Genomic DNA, 20101 nt, shown 5'->3' on the forward strand with positions numbered 1-20101 from the left:
AGTGTCAGACATTGTTGTAAATACTGTACCCATTGTATATACAATCATAAAATTAGCCAGCTACAAACTTGTAAATCTTCATTCTCACTCCTGTTGATAGCTAACACAAACCAGATGGCCTCACTCAAAGACAGACTTATTTGAATTGATCAAAGCTAATGTCAAAAAGAACAAAGAAAACATTTGGAAAGCAACAAAATCAAGTGCAGATCTGCTTCATAAATAATAATGCAAACGAATGCATTGATGTTAAGTGTTTGAATAACAGCACTGAATTGGAAGACAGTGCACGGGTTCTATTGTTCAAGTTTAATAGTATCAATAGTGGAACAATATGGGCTTTGTTAATGTGTTATAAAATATAATTGACATTTGTACTGAAAGCTGTCTTTATGTGAAACGTCTGGCCTCTTAATTTCCTGTTGACAAACCAAACCATAATCTGTCTGTTTTCACTTTGAGTAAAAGGAAGATTATCAGAACATTTACAAACACTGTATGTAGGTGGTCTTGAGGTTTAAGAAAGTTGAAAAATGAAGGTTTGTGATGATGTAAGTTGTTTAAAGTAAAAGGTAACAAATGAGAATTCCAGCTTGAAATGTATTGGTCAAACGCAGTCCTTCATCAACATCCATGGTTTTGACAAAAACATTAAAATTGCAAATTTAGACATACTGATATGTATATTTACATCTTCTTCTGTAGCCCGAAGCCAATTTTAGCAACAGAATAGACTAATCCAGTTTTAGATTCATGTTTTAAAAAGGTAAAACATTCAATCCTGCAGCAGTGCAGGAATGTGTTTGGGGGAAACCTCCTATACACAGAGCTCTTTCTGCGAAAAGGTCAAATCATTCATTCGTGCAGTTCTTTTTCCTCTCTTCTGCAATCTTTTCTTACCATCCCCTTGTGCCCTACCAGCCAGACTCACTCCCTGTGTTTATAAGTTGGCCCATGTATCATAAGCTAAAACTAAGCTGCCCTTTACCTTGTGTAGAAATAGTTGGAAATCCAACCGTTTGAGAGCTTTTAAACTATTTTGACAGCTCCCTCTTTTTTCCATCACCCCCATGAGCACTGGAAACTGCCGTCGTGCATGTGTGTGTCTAAATGAACAACTGTGCGTCGCTTGCCTTTCCCGAAAGCTGACATGAAAGATATTTCACAACTTGTGAAGTAGTGTTTTTGTGAGTCGCTGGGGTGCACATTGAGATATCATTGTAACAGGACCATGTGCCCATAAAAGAAAGAAATCCTGTTTTCCTACAGTTCTATAATGTAGTGTGTATGGCTTGCTGCCAGTGAAAGGTTATATTTAATTTAGCCTTGGGCTTGGTGCTGGTGAAATGGCTCCCATCAGACCAGGCAGAGGTGAAACTCGCAAAACCAGAGTCATTGATAAAGAAAGAGTTGCTCTCTTAAACGCAGGAATTAATTCATGACTAAGTTCATGTTGTGTATCATTGTTTTTCCTGTGTTTAAACATGGAGTGGAACCAAAACATGTGGCATTCTTTTGTTTCAATAAGAACAATGGATGAAACGTAATGTTGAAAGATAAAAGTATGATAGATGGTAAAACATTTGCAATGTGATCTTTTTCGAAAGCTTTTCTTTTTGTTTCTTTCTGTCTTGAATTCATCCTTGCTTCCTTTCGTCTTTCCTTTTAATTTCATCTGTCTCCCAGGTGAGGTTCTGAGCTTGATGGATGATCTGTTCTCTGGTCTGGGTTCATCCTGCGTTGTCGCTGGGAAGAGGACTGGAGACCATCCTCACTCTGTGCTATATTCAGTGGTCTTCAAGTGCCTGGAACCCGACAGTCTCTACAAGTAAGTCGGCCGATGCCTTTTGCCAAGTTTTCCAAGTCACTTGAGTAACTGATATATTGTGGCTGGTTTTTTCTTCATCATATGCATAAACATGAGTCATAAATTGTGTTTTGTTGTAGTTAGTGCAGATCTAGTTTCAAGGTTTCTGCGCAGGATTGTGAAGTATGGAAAGTCCCTAATTATTTCCAGATCGGAATGGGTGTAAAAATACACAGAAAATGGATATTAAACTTACGGGAAAAACATGTTTTTGTGTGTTGATGAAACGATATACAATATATTAAAAACTGGAAGAGAATTGTCGTCTGATTATAGTATGGGGTTTGTTTTCCTTGTGACCCCTTGAGGTGTGTTATGGAGCTCCAAGTAGAGTGTACCAAGGCACGCTGGTCCAAAGTGAAGTGATGGTCTGTACTTTCAATGTCTGTATAGTACACATCTTTGAAAATTAGCGCATCCAGACCTGGAATAGTGAAACAAACCTAGCCTGAACCTTTAGCCAGGAGAGCTTTTACATAAATGCTTGGTGGCCTCAGTAGCCGGAAGAAAGAACAAGGGGACCACGATCCGTAATGTTCCAGGTAGGGCTCTGGTGCATTGCTGGTCTAACAGGAGCACATTTGGGGGTTTAATTGTGCTGACCATTCGGTACAATAATTGGATCTTAACCCTTCTGGTGCAGAAGGTAAGAAAAGCAAGTGCTGGCTAACTACATATTGTATAATTTAAGGAGATATAAAAAAAAACTTGGTTTGACACAGCACGTTAGCCCTGCGTGGCAAGGATTTGCATTTTCATCCCAACAGGGATGCCTGCTTGAAGGTGCGTCTTTAACTGATTACGCATTCGTCTCGAGTAGCGATCAAAGGAGCGGCTGTAAATACTCTTCCTTCCCGCTGCATGGGGAAAAAAAGATAACAACTAACAATTTGTTGTAAACATGTTTTATTTCTTATAAAATCTTTACAATGAAAGTTCCCTGTTATTTAGTCATTCAACAGCTGAAAATTAACACGATGAACCAGTAAAACACAGCAGGTGTCTGAAAGAACAATCAGGGACACTGAAGAACTTTAAACCAAAGAGATTCAGATAGAAGCTACAAAATTAGTTGGACACAGTTAAAACACTCTCTCTCAGGTTTCCTGCACAGACATGAGTTGATTATCTCAAGACAGGTTTGCTTTTAGGGGGAGAAAGGAGGTTGCCATGGTTTGGCTACAGTCAAGGCGCCATGGCTGGCTACTTGGAGGCGTTGTGGGCGCACTCCGGGGAAGGTCCATCTCGGCCGTGGCATAGCTCAACTCGGCCTGGTAAAACTAGTGATGGAAAAGCAAATCAGCACAACACGGTTTGACTCGGCATGGCCAAAAGTGCCAATGGAAAAGCTCCAATTGTGATCGTTTGTTACGGCAAGGAAGACACACAGTTGTGCCTATCGCTGAACAGCAGTTAGGAGTATTCAGTTTCCTTGGATGTGTCCAGGTGACCGAGAAACCCAGAGGGGGTTGAATGGCAGTTACACTCTGCCTGATCTGAACAATGCAGTGTTTCTTCATTGGAGTTTTGAGCTAGTCATGAACTCTCTATAATAAACAACCATATCCAGGAATTGCACTGCTGGGTATAAGTGTACCTGGTACAAGAACACCCTTTCCCAAAAAAGACGTGGTCTCAAGGCAATTGTGGTGGGAAGATCCTGTTGGTGGATATTTACTCATAGCTGTCAAGCTCAATAAGGAGACTATCAAACTTGGTTAGTCATGTTGACTCCTTAGTCAGTCCTCAGGTTTTAGGAAGCCTGAAATACTGCAACTTCTGTGGGTGTCAGAAGTAATTGTGTGGCAGGGGTTTGGCGTGTCAACCAAGTCTGTTTGAGCAGAGAAGAACTGCTGACCTTGGCTTTGTGGAACTCCTGAACATGACGCTACCAAGGATTCAGAGAAAGTATTGTTCCTGTCTTTGGTGAAGGTAGGCAAAAAAATTCAGCAGTGGCAAGATGGCAGGGGTGGTTGAGATTTTCCCTGAAATTCTGATGGCTCAATCTATGATTTGGCCGTCTTGGTTGTTACATCCCATTAGTTTCATGTGAAGGTCAGAGAATGTGTCTGTTAACTAGCAGAGAAGGGCAGGGGTTCCCACCAAAGAGTGCATGCCTTTACCAAGGCTCCACAAGTCCGTCCAGACTCACCTACACTATTCTACGACATTGCTCCTGGCCTCAGTTTGCAATTTATTGCAACCCAGTTGACTTGATCCTTTCTCTGACCACATTTTTATGAGTTCATTGTTTCCCATTAACATACAAAGACCTTTCATTAAACATTATGTCATGGCCATGTTTGCATCTTTCCCAAACAACGATGTCTGAGGAATTATCAGCAATCCCACATCCTCCCCTGGGTGTCTGCAATTCCCACTGCAAATGTTATTTTGTTTCAGGGGGTGAATTTTGTTACCTACTCCTGAACAACAGCTGGGTCGAGTTAACTGGGGAAGCGTACTTAGTCTCAACGTGGTGGGAGTGGTGTATGCTTCCGTTCTTTTATGTTCTCTTAGGTCAGAGAAAAAGAAGGGTTTAGTGAATGCACGAGGATATCTGACAAGAGGCAGTATTTGTTAAACTCAAGGAACAAATTGACTGCTCATTTATTACACATTTAGCGAACAGACAGACCCTGCTTGAGGTCATTTAATGCATTTAGAGCCATCACCCTTAAACATCATGTATTTACACCCACAGTAAATCAAACTGTGAATGTGTGAAAATGAACAGCCAAGTCTATCTGATGGATTACCTCATCTGTCACTAGAGTTGGTCACAGGACTACAAACATTGTTTAATTAACTGCATGGTGGAGTGGTGCCACACTGGACTGAATTAAATTGAGACCTGGAGGAACAAAAAGCACACTACAACACGGTGCCGTCCAACAGCACCATAAAGTACAACCTCAAACATGATCATAACAACCAATCAATGTCAAAAACAATTAAAAAGTTATTTTGATTGATCACTGGATGGTTTATAGGATTGCACTACAATCTCTTAAGCCATTTTAGGCTATTTAGAAGGACATTTCAGGCTAGAAATACAGTATATTTGTCTTCAAATTTCTTTTTTTCCCAGTATTGCTGTGATGTGCATTTCCTATGAGCTCTCTTCCCTTCCCTTCACATCTTGAAGCAAAGCTGCAAGAGCAGCAATAATGGGTGAACCAGACAGGACCCAGATGTTGTTGTGGCTGTCACTGGACACATGAAACACACCGTCTTTTCAGCTTTCGCCTGTTTTTTCAGCTTTGGACCGTCTTCTCAGGTTGTGTTAAGTGTCTTATGTTTATAATCCTCTTACTGTTTGGTGGCCTTGGTTTGTTTTGGGAACTACAGAGACAGCAAATGCCCCTTTTAAAGAAGAAGCCAGGTTTTAAAGCTATGGGAAACCTGATCCAAATTATGTAGGTATACATGTGCTTTACCAGTCTAGGTTACTAACCCTTACCCTTCTAATGTGCTTTAATAACCTGAGATGATTATACAGCAGAGCACCGTGGCCACATTTAAGCTGACAAGTGACCTAAAGGAAAGTTTATTTAGTTGTTTCAAACACTAACAGAGCAGGGATACAGGTCAGAGAATGAAGCTACATTGCTTAAAAAGGCCATAATGTTGTAGTTTGTGTGGATGTGTGTGTGTTTACTCCAGAGGAAAGGTGTTGGATGGATTAATGAAGCAATGCCAATAAACTGTTTCATGTTAAAGATATAAATTATTCAAAATTAAAATATACACCGTGTGATTTTTTTTTTTTTTTTGACATTAACATTAGAGTAAGCGGTCACTAGATGTTTCACATAAAAGGTAGCAGGTAGTGTGACTGTTCACAAGGAAATAAAGATGATAAAATACTTCCAATAAAAGAGCTTGAAAGAGGTCAGCAGTCAGCGACATTTTATAAAAGCTGTGCCAACAACATAATAACCATCTATATAGATAAAAAAAATTCACAATTTTGAGTTTACTACAACCTCTGACAGTGGATGAAGAATAGTGTGGGAATGACCATTCGTTTAATCTCTAGAAATCAGGCTTCCACTAACAAAAACCTGCAACAAGAGCCTAATTTCCAACTTTGTAGCAGTGTTATCTTTGTTTAGGCATTCTCCACAGTGTTATTCTCTCTGATAAGAGCAGAATTTACGTCGGAACTACGTCTGAGGGCACATCTGTTTGCAGCCAGCTGCGCTTGTCTTAATCAAGAGCCTGATAAGACCTCTCCTGGTATCGGCTTTACACTTGATCATTACCAAGGCTGCTTTGGCCCTCACGATTCCCTCCAAAACTTAAATGCTGTTTGTTCTATGAAAAGTTGCACACCTCATTTCAAAAGCTGTGTTTTTAGAAAAAAATCAAGGATACAACTGTGTTTTGTGCCAAAAACCTTAGTGGCAAAAAGTGTAAATCAAGCACCAAAAAGCAACATGTGTCAGGTCAGAATTCAACGTCAGGCTACATATTGATATACTTGTATGACTTTCAGACTTTATGCACCATTCACTAACCGCAAACTTATAGGATAGTGTTGAGTTTGTGCGTCATGACACATAAGTGGGGTAATTAAATATGTGTCTTCACTCTCTGATTGTCTGTTGAGTACAATGCTGAGTAAAGCTTCAGTGTCCCTGAGGAGCAATTTGGCTTACAGACAGCAGTGAATGAATAATAAATACATAACAGTATAGCAGTGAATGGAAACAACAAGATTGCACAAGTACACAGATCAACACCAACGTCACAGTTGTCAAACCATTTAGCAGCTAGAAGAAGTTAAACCCGGGGGCCACCCTGTTGCCTTCACAGTGAGTAACAGATTCGATTGAATCCTTCATGTTTTTAATAACAGTTTGTTATGCCGTATGCAATACAACAATCACGCCTTGGCTATCGGCTTCACTTGACAGACCCTGAATCTTCCCTGAATTGTCTCAATCCCAGCTGCCCTGCATCTTCCTGATTGTTCCTCAGCTGCTTCTAATTGATCTAGACTACTTAAGGCAGTGTCTCCAGACACTTAGATTGTCTGTTTTCCTTCTGAGTTCATGCTTTATTAGATTTTTTTTCCCTCCTGTCATTGGTTTGCCAGCAGCCTTTTGCCGATGAAGACTCATATCCTGACTGTCTTCTTTTGTAAGGTATAACATTAGCCAGTGATCATCAGTCACAAGCCAGAACACATATCAGTCTTTACCCCGGCAGTGTTCCGGCAAAAAAACTGCAAGAATGATTCAAGACATGTTTTCACAAATGGATCCATCATGTGCACATAGGCAGCAACTACCTTTTTTTTTGTTTGTTTTTTATAGCGTTGCTTAGAGGAGGTGGTTACTCAACAAATCCTGATGACAAATTCATGTCAGTTAACTGTGAGTTAGACAGTATTTCTTCATTCAGATGGAAGATTTCAGGTCAATTGTTTACGAGGGATTGGATCAATCAGGTCTGGTGTTGATTTTTAACAACAAATTTAACCAGAATGGCCGTGCGACGTGCGCAAAAGAGATGCTACATCATTCATTTATCTTCCTCATTGTATATTTTATCCCTTTTGGCACATGTTTGACGAATATCAGGCTCTTTGTTTATCACAGTAAAACTGTTCTGTGCTGTGGAAATGTTTGTTGCGAGGAAGCGAGTCCAGTGCTGCACACCAAAACCCCCCCCAAAACTTGATGGAACCCATTTGTATGTTATGTAGTCGCTTCATGTGATTGAAAAAGGGCTGTCATGGCTTTACATCCTTTTACTGGTTCAACCGACATGAGGACATCACCTTTTATTTTGTAAAATGTATTGCTGGAACAATGGTCATTTAGATTTTCTATAAATAGCCTGTGCACAGATTTAAAAACTGAATTACTTCTAATGGGGTGATGTCATCATTACATTCATTTAGACTGTGAGCCTTGCTGATCTGCAAGTGAGATCATCCCGAGCACAGATAGCTTTTCTAATTTACAATGAAAGCAAAAGGCAAAAGCAGTATTATTTAGGGATGTTGCACCAGTGCAGTGCCACTCAGATCTGTGGATTTCAAAGTCATGAGATACTGTAAGCTGCCATAAATTCTTCAGGCAGCGAGAAACGATCCTACGTGGCCTTGATTGATTTGCGGACCGGCTCAACTGATGTGTGTCCAAACGCTGACGTCATGGAAAAGGCATCCCCTACTGCCCTGGCTTCTCTCAGCATGCCAAAAATACTGCCCTAATTGATCCTCCCTCACTCTCACTTTCTCTCATTCCTTCCCTCTTGCCCCGTCTGTCTCCGCAGCACTCTGTCTTGTCATCTCTTGTTCAGCCATCTCTCCGCTGTCTCATTAAATTAGAGGACAATGGTTACTTTAATGGCAACATTGTTAATTTACACAAACACTAATCTGCCATTTGTCCACTTCATTGTTTGCTGAGCTTTCAAAACTATGGCACGCAAACAAAACCGAGCCGCTTCCAAAGGAGCCATGTGCGGCCAGACAGCCTTGGAATAGATGTGAGAGACGAGGAATTAGAGAGAGGGATAGACAGAGCTGAGCTATATGCAAGCAATGTAGATAGAGAAATAGAGAGACAAAGGAAAGTGTATCCGTGTGTGTGTGGGTGGGTGGCCGGGGTGGTTGTGTGTGCGTCTTGCCAATCCTGTTACTTGATGTTTTGACATTCTCGTGGCAGGCCAGACTGCGGCGGGCTCCTTTGTTCTCCCAGGCGATCTTTATCATCACTGAGTGCCTTTACTGAGCTCCGACACCACAGTCCGTCCATCAAGACCCCTTTACCGCTATTATCTGTGTCCGTGAATGAGATCCTAACAATGGCTATGTTTACATGCACACAAATATTCCACTAATATTCTGAATTTTACAGGCATCGTGTAAACAGGTTCTTCCATTTACATAGTACAAATGAGGTGTTATTCCAAAAGACATGTAGGATATACCAGTATAAATCGAGTTTTAGAAGCTTCTTTGGACAGGGGGGAGAAATAAATGTGCTTTTAATCATTAAAGTACACATACTTTGTTACTGTACGCAATATTTTACTATCTACCCCCTACATTTCAACACGAATATCTGTACTTCCTCATCCTTACATTTTAAATACAGGCTCGTTACTTTAGTTCGAATGCATTTGAGGGCGATTATTTTTATTGTGCGTTAGAGTCGTAACAAGATGGAAACAGACAGAGACGGAGACTGGAATGGGGAGAATAGGTGTTGCAAAGGCAGTGACATGGATGAAACTGAACACTGCTGACGACGCCGGAGCAGATTCTGAGAAGCAAGACATTCCTCATTTAAGTACATTTCAGAGCCTGTACCTTCTTGCTTTCACTTGACTAAGTTGAATCACTACTTCTACTTTTAGCAGTCTGTAGTTGTACTTGAGTAAATGTGTGGATTTTTGCCACCTCTGATCGTTATGAAAGACTTGAATATCAACAGGTTTTTGGATACGCACAAATATCACAACGCCGACCTTTTCAAGGAGATTGTTGAAGGAATGAAAGGGGGAGGCTGTGTTTGCACGGTCTGACAAGTCCACCTCCAGTGGTGCACGTGGCTCCAACCATTCCACTTTTCCATATTTTGACATAATAAACAATATGTTAGGGCACACTGGTGGAAACTTCATTTTCATAGACATGCAAATGGCTTAGAATCAATATTTTCTTAAATGGAATAAAATGCTGGATATTTTGTGCATGTAAATGCAGACGGACATCTGCCGAAGGCTCGTTTGCATGACTACGATCAAAATGTTGTTAAAATCTTTCTGTAATATTGCACAAATGACCATTTTATCCCGCTTTTACCCAAATAAAGTGCAGATCCCCAACTCTCTGAGAGGCTCGATCTCCTGGCAGAAACAGCTTTATTACAGTACATAACAATCTTGTAATTGCTGTAGGGGCTGTGTAAGGGGAAACAGTACCTGTCATTGATGCCAACCATTAAAACAGCCTAAAAACGGCAATAAAAGGCTGGCATGCTCACATCCTGGGTCCCAAACAAAACTTTTAACAAATTGCCTTGATAAAACTCCTGCCTCGTCGTCATCCTGCTCCCCTCCCCCCTCTCCCACCTTATTGTATCCATCTGCACGTTATGTGGCCACATAATTTAAACAGTGTGACTGTTACATGCCGGCATTGTTTTGCTGGGCAGAGGAGCCAGTGAGGCCCGTGCGTCTTTGGTGAGGTTCTTGGGGAATACCGCATCCACCCTGCTGAATAACAAGAGCAGACAAACTATGTGAGCAATGTCCAAACAGGTCATGTTACAAACAAAACAATCACTTGACAGCATTGGGACAACTCTCAGAAGACATGAGGCAAATGGGTTTAGGAAGAAAAGCAACTTTTGTAAAAACAATAATATCCTAATTTTTTTTCGTTGTCATGTATTTTGAGAAGTGTTTAGCAGTGGAATGCCATCTCAGTTGTTCATTTTTGTCTCGCTGTGTTTTGTGGTTTCCTTTTTGTCATTCTGTTGTTTTTACAGTGGTAACTCTGTGGAAATACTGCTGAAAGCTTACAGTTTTTCATAACTAGTTACAAACATTTCTCAATAATAGATTCACTTTTTCAAAACTTCCCCTGCTGTAAGAAAAACAGTGCGTGTGGACCAAAGGATGACTTTTTTTTCACTGAAAAAACAACTCTAGATCAGCACCATTGTGCATAAATGCCATAGAACTTAGGTGTAATTAGACAAAATAATTAAAATCACTATGATTTACCAGGGTTGTGCAGGCCCTGTGATATTTTGTTACCGGGATTGTAATTATTACTAGTAACAAAGTAAAGGTTAAGTGTTTTCCCTGAGTTTTTTTGTCGGTTGCGCACTTTAGCTAGTTTCTGTATTTGGCTAACATAGTGTAAGCTTTCTCAGATATTATTTGTGTTGTCTGTCTTAAAAGAATAGTTACACAGTTTTGGAAATACACAGCAGATAGTTTGTTAGTAATATGAGCTGTAGCCAAAAGCTAGCTTGCTCACCTTAGCACCAATACTGGAAACATGGAGCGCTAGCTAGCTATATCTTGTTTAAACATATAAAAACCAAGATAAAAACAACACTTTGATATTTCAGGTAAAATGTGCTGGGGTTATGTTTTGTTAGTGTGGGAAAGAGACAGACAAGCCGCTTCCCCTGTTTCCAGTCTTTGTAGTAAGCTAAGCTATCAAGTTTCTGATAATTGTATGATCATGAACACATTTATTAAGTTTAACTAACCTATTATGTCATTGTTAAACCTATAGCCGACTACGCCTTTCTTGTTGCTTTATTAGGTTTAACATGTACTTTTTATATATTTATTGGCAGTTAATGATGCACTTACTAAAATATACCTAGGCCTTATCATCTATTAGGTAGCACCTGTGACAAGGAACAATTTATATAGAAAGTGTTACAGAGAAAATGGTAAGCAATGTGATACAATTTATGTAGCAGGTTTAGCTAAGCAAACATCAAAGCTAATGTTACTCCAAGACCCCTTTTCAAATTGACATTGATTGATGTCTGCTGCTCAGATAAGATGTCTATAGGCTAATTCAGGAGAGCAGCAAAAGGAACCTGTGTTTTTTTTTCCTTGGTGTTTTTCCATAGAGAGCCGCAGCGACAAGTTAAAAGTTCACTCATCATCAGGACGGCGGAGGCAAAAAGCTGTGCGCGTCCCCTCTCTCCCTACCACTGAAAGGATATTGGTGTCTTAATCTGTGCCACCCTTGATCCTTTTTCAGTTTCAGTATGGCCAGTTCCTCCTTGTACCTCTTTTTATTCAGAAATACGCAGATTGGCATTTTGAAAAGGACATGTAAAGGTCATTTGTTGTCTGTTCCCAGTCGTGTGGCCCTACATTACTTGAGATGCATTACATTTTCCCAGTGTGTCTCATCTCCTGTTGCAATGTCTTGAACTGTTCGCCGTCGTATCGTATCGGGGTACTGAGTGGTCTGGAAAGCTGTCATGGAGCCCAAAAAATTCTGATGCCTGACATTTTCAGAGAGAGGAACTTTTGTCCTTATGGAGTGCTTGGAGTCAGGCCAGACTCCCCTTTACTCCTCTCTCCTCTGCCTTTGTGGTAGTGGCTGCACTCATTTTCAGACATAATAAAATCCCACAAACCTTGGCTCCTCGTCAACAAGACATTTTCTGAAAACGTATGATGTCAGTGTATGGTTATATATTATCAGATATAATCTCAACTAGCAAGACCTCCATCTTATCGAGCCCATTGAGATATACACTATTTAGGTTTTATTTGCCAAATAACCAAGATGCCTTAGCTGGTATAGGTGATATGAGGGGAGATTAGAGAGGATGCCAACCCCCTTGTTAACCTTCCACTTCTCTCGAACTCCCCTGATTTCTATAATTGGCCACCCACAGTCAAGGTCTGGACTGGGAGTCCATATTATCCGTACCAAAACCTATAAGCAATAAATTATTGACAATTGGAGCCATTTTTCAATTACATTCAATGCAAACCTTTATTTAAACTCGATGAACCACTGAGCTTTCCCTCATTTCCAATGATGTTGAGTTACAAACAAGTTAAAAATAGGACAAAAATGGGACTAACCGAGGTTAGTCGAAAGGTTAGTGATTGATTTTTTAGTGTGTGTTGTAGATCATTCCAAGAGTTTGGGGCACTAAAGAAAAAAAGGCTGACTTTCCAAATTCTGATCGCGAACCAGCACAGCATTTCTAGCCTTTACGTCACTAGCAGCCCAAGAAATTCACAGAGCAGTTGCATCCATTATAAATCATTCTACGTGTAGCCACTCAGCCAATCAGATTTGTGCATTGCGCCATTCCAGTCAGGGATTGAGATAAATATACATACACACACGAGGAGACGAGTCGGTGAAATAAGTGAGCCAGAGAAAAGCAATTTCACATGGTGTACTCTGAAATGAGAGCGAAAATAGAGCTTTAATCAAGAGTGAACAGACTCTTACATGTTCGTTCTTTCTTCAAGAGGTTCAAAAACTTTACGTCTCGTATCCGAGACTGTGGCAATTATTAAAAGTAACAATGTGAGATACAAAGGACAGAGGATCTCTTGAGCAAACATACAGTCATGAACTGTTAATATGCACTCAAGTCCTACTGAGAGCACAGAAAATGAAATATATTTAAAATATTTGTTGCCCCCTTTCTCTCAGCTTCCTCTTGGATCGGTATTTTTTCGTTGGGAAGAGGGTTACAAAATCAAAGCCATTAGAAAGGCTGTGTCAGCATATCCAAAGTCTTGTTACGCCAATCATTTGTGCAGTTGGAGTTTTAAAGTGGACCTATTATGCTTCTTTGTATTTTTCCTTTCCTTCAGTGAGTTTTATAGTTTCTTGTGCATGTAAAAGGTCTTGAAAGTTAAAAAGCCCACAGTTCGCGCCAACGGGAGCTCTTCTCTCCCACGGAAAACACTGCGCCTGAAGTGCCTGAAAATGCCTCTTCAGCAGTCCCGCTTTCAATTCCGTGACTTCTTGTCATCACACTGCGTCACCGTGTCACACATTTGCATAATTTATGCCTATATTCAGGATAGAAATTAAGCTAACTTGAAGATGAAGAAAATGTGGTGCTGGCTCAGGCCTGTGTGAGCTGACCAATCAGAGCAGATATTTGGTACGGCAACCTTAAAGAGACAGGAGCTCTAACAGAGTTTGAGACACGGGGAATACAGATCTGCAGCACTGGACAGTATGAGAAAACAGATGTGTTTTTTGAGCATTATAGCATGTAAACCTATTCTAGTAGTAACCCCTCACTTTAAGTTACCTGGTTTTGGGATGTTCACAAATAATGAACGTGCTTCTGTTCTGTTGTCATTTTCAGGTTTACTCTCTACGCACTGGATAGCCGCGGCAGCCACTCCGAGACGAGCTTTGTCTCAGTACGGACATCTTGTCCAATGGTGGATGACAGCCGAGCTGAAGGTACTTGCACCTCTTTGACTTTGTCCCACTTCTTTTATTTCCATCTCTTACATCCATTCACATAATCACATTTTACCTAAATGGTTACGCACCCACTGAGTTCATATATCGCTTGAACTTGTACAGAACCCTGTACATGTACATTTTTTGGCATTGCGCTCATCGAACTCACAGATGCCGTTTTTTTTTTTCAATTACATAAAGAAATATGAACACAACAGTTCCCTTTTATTATCATGTTTCAGCTAATCTTGGCCGGGATTCACATTCAGTTCTGTTTGATCACAACACGTAATAAGTCTCACAGTGTGCCCATACTTGATGACATATTGTGGTTATTTGAACAAGCTGCGGCAAAATGCAAAAGGGCACTCCACCAATGTCGCATGTCGAATTCAATCAAGTAATCATGGGGACTTTGCGAGTCAGGGAGGGTCTGACGACAGACCGCGTTGAGTTGCATTGTGGGAAGCGTAGGACCCAGTGTATTTGGAGCTTGATTTTCACCATCTGTCCATCCGTGTATCTCTCTCCCGCCTGTCTTACAGAGATAGCAGACAAGGTGTACAACTTGTACAATGGCTACACGAGTGGCAAGGAGCAGCAGATGGCCTACAACACACTGATGGAGATCCCTCCTCCGTTGCTCTACAGAGTCCAGCACCACTACAATTCCCACTACGAGAAGTTTGGAGACTTTGTCTGGCGGAGCGAGGACGAGCTGGGCCCCAGGTGAGAGGACCCAGACAATAGCAGTTTTTCTCATTGCGGGCTTAGAAGATGCCTCGAATATTTCTAATTGTTGTCTCAGACGGTTGTTTTCTTGTCTCGAATTGTCCTCATCCGTTTCCAGTCTGCCACTATTTATCCCAAGTGTCCGTGCCATCTTGTTTGATGACGCTGTTGAGGATCAATTACAGTCATCCTGAGGTTTCTTACATAACAAAAAGCCAAAGCTGCCTGAGCCGGTGCTGCCAGATTCAGACCATGCAGTCATTTCTCATGGCATTGTCTGCACCCCCTCTGAGCAGGAGCACCATTGCACAACTCCTTTCCCCCCCCCCTCCCGCCTGTTTCCAAAGTGCTTCTACTGGAAAGCAAGTGGGCAAGGTCACCGTGAAAACTCTGGGGTTACAGTCGCTCCTCGCATTACCATGGTGATGCCAAAACAGTGTTTGACAGCCAAGCCAAACACTAAATTTGATAGTCAGCTAACACTAACTCGACTTCCAACTCCATTTCCTCTTCTCTCTCATAAAAAAAAAAAAAAAAGAGCTACTCGGCGTCCACAACATGCCACCCCGACATCCCCTCACCCATGACCCTCTTAACGGGGACACCCCCATTGATAGTTTACTGTGTGAACAGACACTGAGACATTACGACAGCATGGGGACAAAGGGGCCTAAAAAAGCTGCGTGGGAGGAAGTGCAAACAATACTTTTTTAAAAGAACAGAAACATTCATGTATGAGAGTCTGACGAGGCAGCCGGACGAGAGCTGATGATAGCAACACGAGATCTTAAGTTACGGCCCAATGTTTTGGTTTGTCCACCCCCACTGCCTGGAAGCACTCCTTTAAAGCCATAAATAATATAATAACGGTGGAATAACTTTGGTCTGTAGGAAGATTGTGCTTGTCTCTGATTGGTGAAGAGGGGGGTGGGAGGCACGGGTTGGCCATTGGGACTTAATATAGGGGGATTGGGGTGGTCGGATGGTGAGTTTGTGTGTGGGCAGCTGTGTGTGCGTGTGGAGGTGGGGATGTGGTGGTGGTGGGGGGTTGGATGAGCGAGCATGGATTATTTACTGCCTGAAGTTGGCAGGGTTGAGCCTCGTTGGGGTAATTTACAAGCAGGCTCTATTGGTGGTGCCTTTTAAAAGGTAACAGAATGGCCAAGTGAAACGTAAGCACAGTCAGCACTCCCCCAGGAGCCGAGAATCCCAGGAGCCCCCAGACGTCCACCAGCATTGTTACAGCTCAACACTGGCTTCTTTCATAATTGTATTGTTCTCTGGAAATGCTGTGATACATGGCTTTTTTTTTTTTTTTTTTTAAACCTTTTCTGTAAACACAACTATTATCTTGTACTGCAGTGTACTTTTTCTATTTCCACACAGCAGTCTCTTTGATTTGATGTTGTTTTTAGTTCTGGGCTGTATTCCCTTGACGCCGTGTTTGTGTCATAATCAATTACTCAGGGTGCAGTTGCTTAAATCTCACCAAGCCAAATCTTTGACTGAGCAGCTGCAAAATGAAAGGTTACGCAGAAATAATATTTGAAATGTGTCCTCTCTTTTTTTTTTAGTAGTTTCCTTGTTTGTCATTATGAATCACATTTAATGTGTTTAATTTGTGCCTCGCTAACATGCTCGCAAGCCTCCCTTGATTATGTGTTTGGTATTCTGTTGTTTCAGACGTAAGAATTTAAGGGAAATGAGAAAATGTTTCCCCCCCTCTTTCAGCAAATAAGTGAAAAGGATGTCTGTACTCCTTGCTTAACTAAAGACAGATGTTGATGCTCAGCAGACACTGCTTTTCAAAACAAATGGAATTTTGCCCTTCGCCGCGTGTGTTTTCCTCATTTTAGTACCCATATGAGCTTAACAACCTTGAATGCTCATACTGTAGGAGTATTCTGTAGGTGTGCTTCTGTTTTGCAAGTACAGAAGAGGTGTGCGTGTGTGTGAGGCATCTTTTCTAAATTAAAGGTGACCTGACATATGGCTCCTTCATGTCGTAAACAGCAGCTACAGACTCCGGACCCGGAGACAAAATTCTTAGTTTCACTCACTCTAGACAGCTGCCTCTGGTGTAGTGTTCAACAGAATCAGTATCCGACAGTTCAAAATGCAATTTCATACGGCGGTGTTGACCCACACTGGCAGTCCCATCAGAGTGACAGGAGGGACACAGTTGCAATTCTTTCAATTCTGGTAACATTTAAAGCTGAGCTTTTGTCCAGACACGAAGCCGGTGGCGGTGGAAGTGAGGTCACAATGCCACATTTGTCTGTTTTTCTTTCTTTTCTTTTTCTTATTTGTTGACTTTGTGGCAAAAAATACCCCCCTTGTATCAAAGTGGGTGCATCTGAGGTTGTGTTTATGAAGATCAGGTGCCTCAGTGAATTTTAGGGTGCCCTCTTTGGTAATTTTTTTTTTTCCATCAGTCCAAAACATGTTTAATTATGAACAGGCTTTTTATTTTTATTTTTTTTGCTGTTGTTGTTGCTTTTTTTTTGGCAGCAGCAGACACTTTGAGTGCTGTTGTGCAACACACAGACACACAAACCAGAACTCACCTCTCCAAAGTTTCATAAAGTACTGTGACTGATCGCCCAGTGCATATCTGAATCAATAAAGAGGCTCTATGTAACAATTTGTAACCATTTACATGAATGAAACACTTTTTTATTGGCCAAATGTGACCTTCTGCCTCTCTCTCAAAGACCATATTTTATGCGGCGGCTGTTTTCCTCTGGCATCACGCTCAGGTTGGGAAGCTCAAATGTTTTTTTTTAACCTACTTGATAACTAGATCATTTATAACAATATTTTGTGGGTGCTTGTGGGTTGTACAAGGGTTTGTTCGGTTTTGAGTTGTCAACATTCAGCAGCAGGACTAACCTGTCATCAATCCGCAGTGGTTCTGAAATGCATTGTGCTCAGTAACACACAGGTCCAGAAGTGTGCATCTTCAATTCATTACAGAATGAATCATCTTGCTCAAAGCCTTTTAGAGATTGGACAATATTGATTGTGTCCATGGTCACCAAAACAATTAAAATCATTTTACTGCATCCATGTGTGCCCCAACTTTGTGCTTTCATTTGTATTTTCATTCATTTTGTGGGAAGTAGAGCCTTTAAAAGGGTAAGTTCCCCCAAAGCTCAGTTACCTACTCACCCCCTTGAAGTTTAATAGTCGACAAAACATTTCTGTAACTTCACAACAAAGCAGTGTTACATCGTTCTCCTAAAGCAGTAAAGAGTGGCTGGGGGCTGGGGAAGATCCCGAATTGATTTGAAAAGACAATATTTTGACCGTTGAGGCGCAGTTGAACTCATTGACCCACTGCAGGCGGGGTGCAGGCTAGCACTTTTAGCCCAGCAGCTACAGTAAAGATTTTGACTTAAAAACTGAGTAAATAACTGTTTTTTTAAAATACATTTGAAATCCAAGGGCCTCTGGAGGCTTACGCTGGATGAGCTGTATGGAACCATTTCATGTTTTGAGTCCCCATCTAGTTCAGTTGAGTAGATAATGAGTTTTGGGTGAATTTATCCTTTAATCTGTTCCTGCTTCTGAATGTGTTTATTACTGATGATGGGTTTAATTTAACTGAATTTGTCTGATGAAGTTTATTCTTGTCTTCTCCTCCACTAGAAAAGCCAATCTGATACTACACAGGGTGGAGAAAATTAGCCACTACTGCCGGTCCCTCCTGCGCAGCACCCACATCCAGAGTCGCACCGACACCATGGCGTACGTCTACTGCCGGAGCGAAGAGGGTCGACCCACCAGTAAAACATATGGCTCTTTACACGAAAGTCGCACCACCTGCATGGAAAAGCTCATTTCTGTACAGCGTAACACATACAGCAACACCAAACTCCGATGAGACAGGAGTTTGGAGACGAGTGTTGCTCTCTTTTTTTTCCTGTCCTGCAAAATGACATCAGTGATTGATGTACCTGGTCGGTCACCCTCTCTGCAGCAAGCGTCTCTCGAGCGACCGGTGGCATTTTAAAAACCAGGAGAGCCTAAAAAACCTCAGAATTCACTGGACGTTGTGTTCAAGCTACCGAAAAAAACATATTTTTGTGTGGCCTACTTTTAATATAAGAGAGAAGACGGAGAAAAGAAGAAAAAAAAAACTTGGAGCGAACATATTTCTCAACTGCAAAATGCCAGTGATTGCACATATCAACAAGAAACTGCAGAGTGAACATGTAAATTATCATTCAGCCAAGAGAAAAACCGGCTGGCTTAAATACTTTTGAATGTAATATTGTAGCTCCTTTTCGGTGCTCCGAAGCTTACCTGGAACACTTAAAAGAGAGGAAAAAAAGGAAAAACTAATCGCATAACTTATTTGCCTTTACTACCTTCATTTGAAAGGAGATATTGAAATGTGTTAAAGCCATCTGAAAATCATTTTTATTGTTTTCTAATTCACATTGCTTAGAGAATTAAAGCTTTGCTTCATGAATTAAAATCAGTAAGTGAGAAACCATGTAGTTAGTCTTGTATTACATTTGATAAATGCAGTTGGAATTGCAAAGGCTTAGTGTGGTAACAGGATTGACAAATAGGCCTGTTGAAATTATGCAAAGAGTGGGTCGCATTCATACGTCATATTCATTCATAGACTTTAGATTCAGCACTGATTCCACTGCTGAAATCTAGGGGTCCTTTATCATCGTCCCTCTTTTTAATACTACAAAATAAATACAATTGGAAAATTAGCTAATTTCAAGGACAAGGACTCAGACCCTCACACAGTAAATTATGCAAAAAAAAAAATTAAATACAATGCTTTTGCCACACTGAAGTCCAAAGTAAATACTTAATTTGTTGGGTTTTGGTATGTGACTTAACAGAACAACATGCTGATACTGGTGGAAATAAGAAATCAAATGTTCTAGCTAGATTTAATGATTTTGGCAAGACCACTTTATATGCTTGTAATCTAATAAATTACAACTTGCCTGTGGAATGTGACTTTTGTCATCAGATGTCATCGGTTGACAAGTTCTGCAAATTAAAAAGCAATCTGCTGAAATAGTTGAATAAGAGGCGCAGTATTAGATGTGACATAACTCACAATATGGCAACAATACGGTTAAACCAGTGACCGAAAATCCGAGCTAAAACTCAACATGCCGAGAGGATCTTTCATAAGTTCTTCCCCCACAATAGAAGTTTTTGGAAAATATGGCAGGATAATTTTGAGGAACAGTTTCTGGTGCCCAAACAGTTTGTGTTGAACCAGCTGTAAACATGTGGTACTGTCCACAGAAATGTGAAGAATCAGTGATTTTAGGGATCCCCGTGGTCCTTTTTAAGCCTCATAAGTCCAATGTCATATCTTTAAAGCCATGGATATTGTTTCAATGATGATAAACAATGCCTTTTTTTTAATACTTTCATCTCATGTTATATGAATTGTAATAATAAATTATTATATTGTAAATTTTAAATTGTAAAAAAAAAAAAAAGAAAAGAAGACATATGTATTATTATGTGGCTTTGATTGTCTTTTTCTGAAGAAT

General features: G+C 40.8%; 1 protein-coding gene across 3 annotated transcripts in view; it reads left to right on the forward strand.

Moving 5' to 3' along the window:
- Positions 1-20092, forward strand: part of astn2 (astrotactin 2) — a 306993-nt gene extending 286901 nt beyond the window's left edge. For all 3 annotated transcript variants that reach the window (XM_084384096.1, XM_084384097.1, XM_084384098.1), the window contains 4 exons: positions 1687-1828; positions 13726-13826; positions 14375-14558; positions 18213-20092. In XM_084384096.1, coding sequence (XP_084240222.1) covers positions 1687-1828; positions 13726-13826; positions 14375-14558; positions 18213-18447 — 662 coding nt within the window. In that variant the 3' untranslated portion in view covers positions 18448-20092. The remainder of the gene's footprint in view (positions 1-1686; positions 1829-13725; positions 13827-14374; positions 14559-18212) is intronic.
- The last annotated feature ends 9 nt before the right edge of the window (positions 20093-20101 follow it).

Source organism: Pagrus pagrus, assembly GCF_965226575.1.
Source record: "Pagrus pagrus genome assembly, chromosome: 19".
NCBI lineage: Eukaryota > Metazoa > Chordata > Actinopteri > Spariformes > Sparidae > Pagrus > Pagrus pagrus.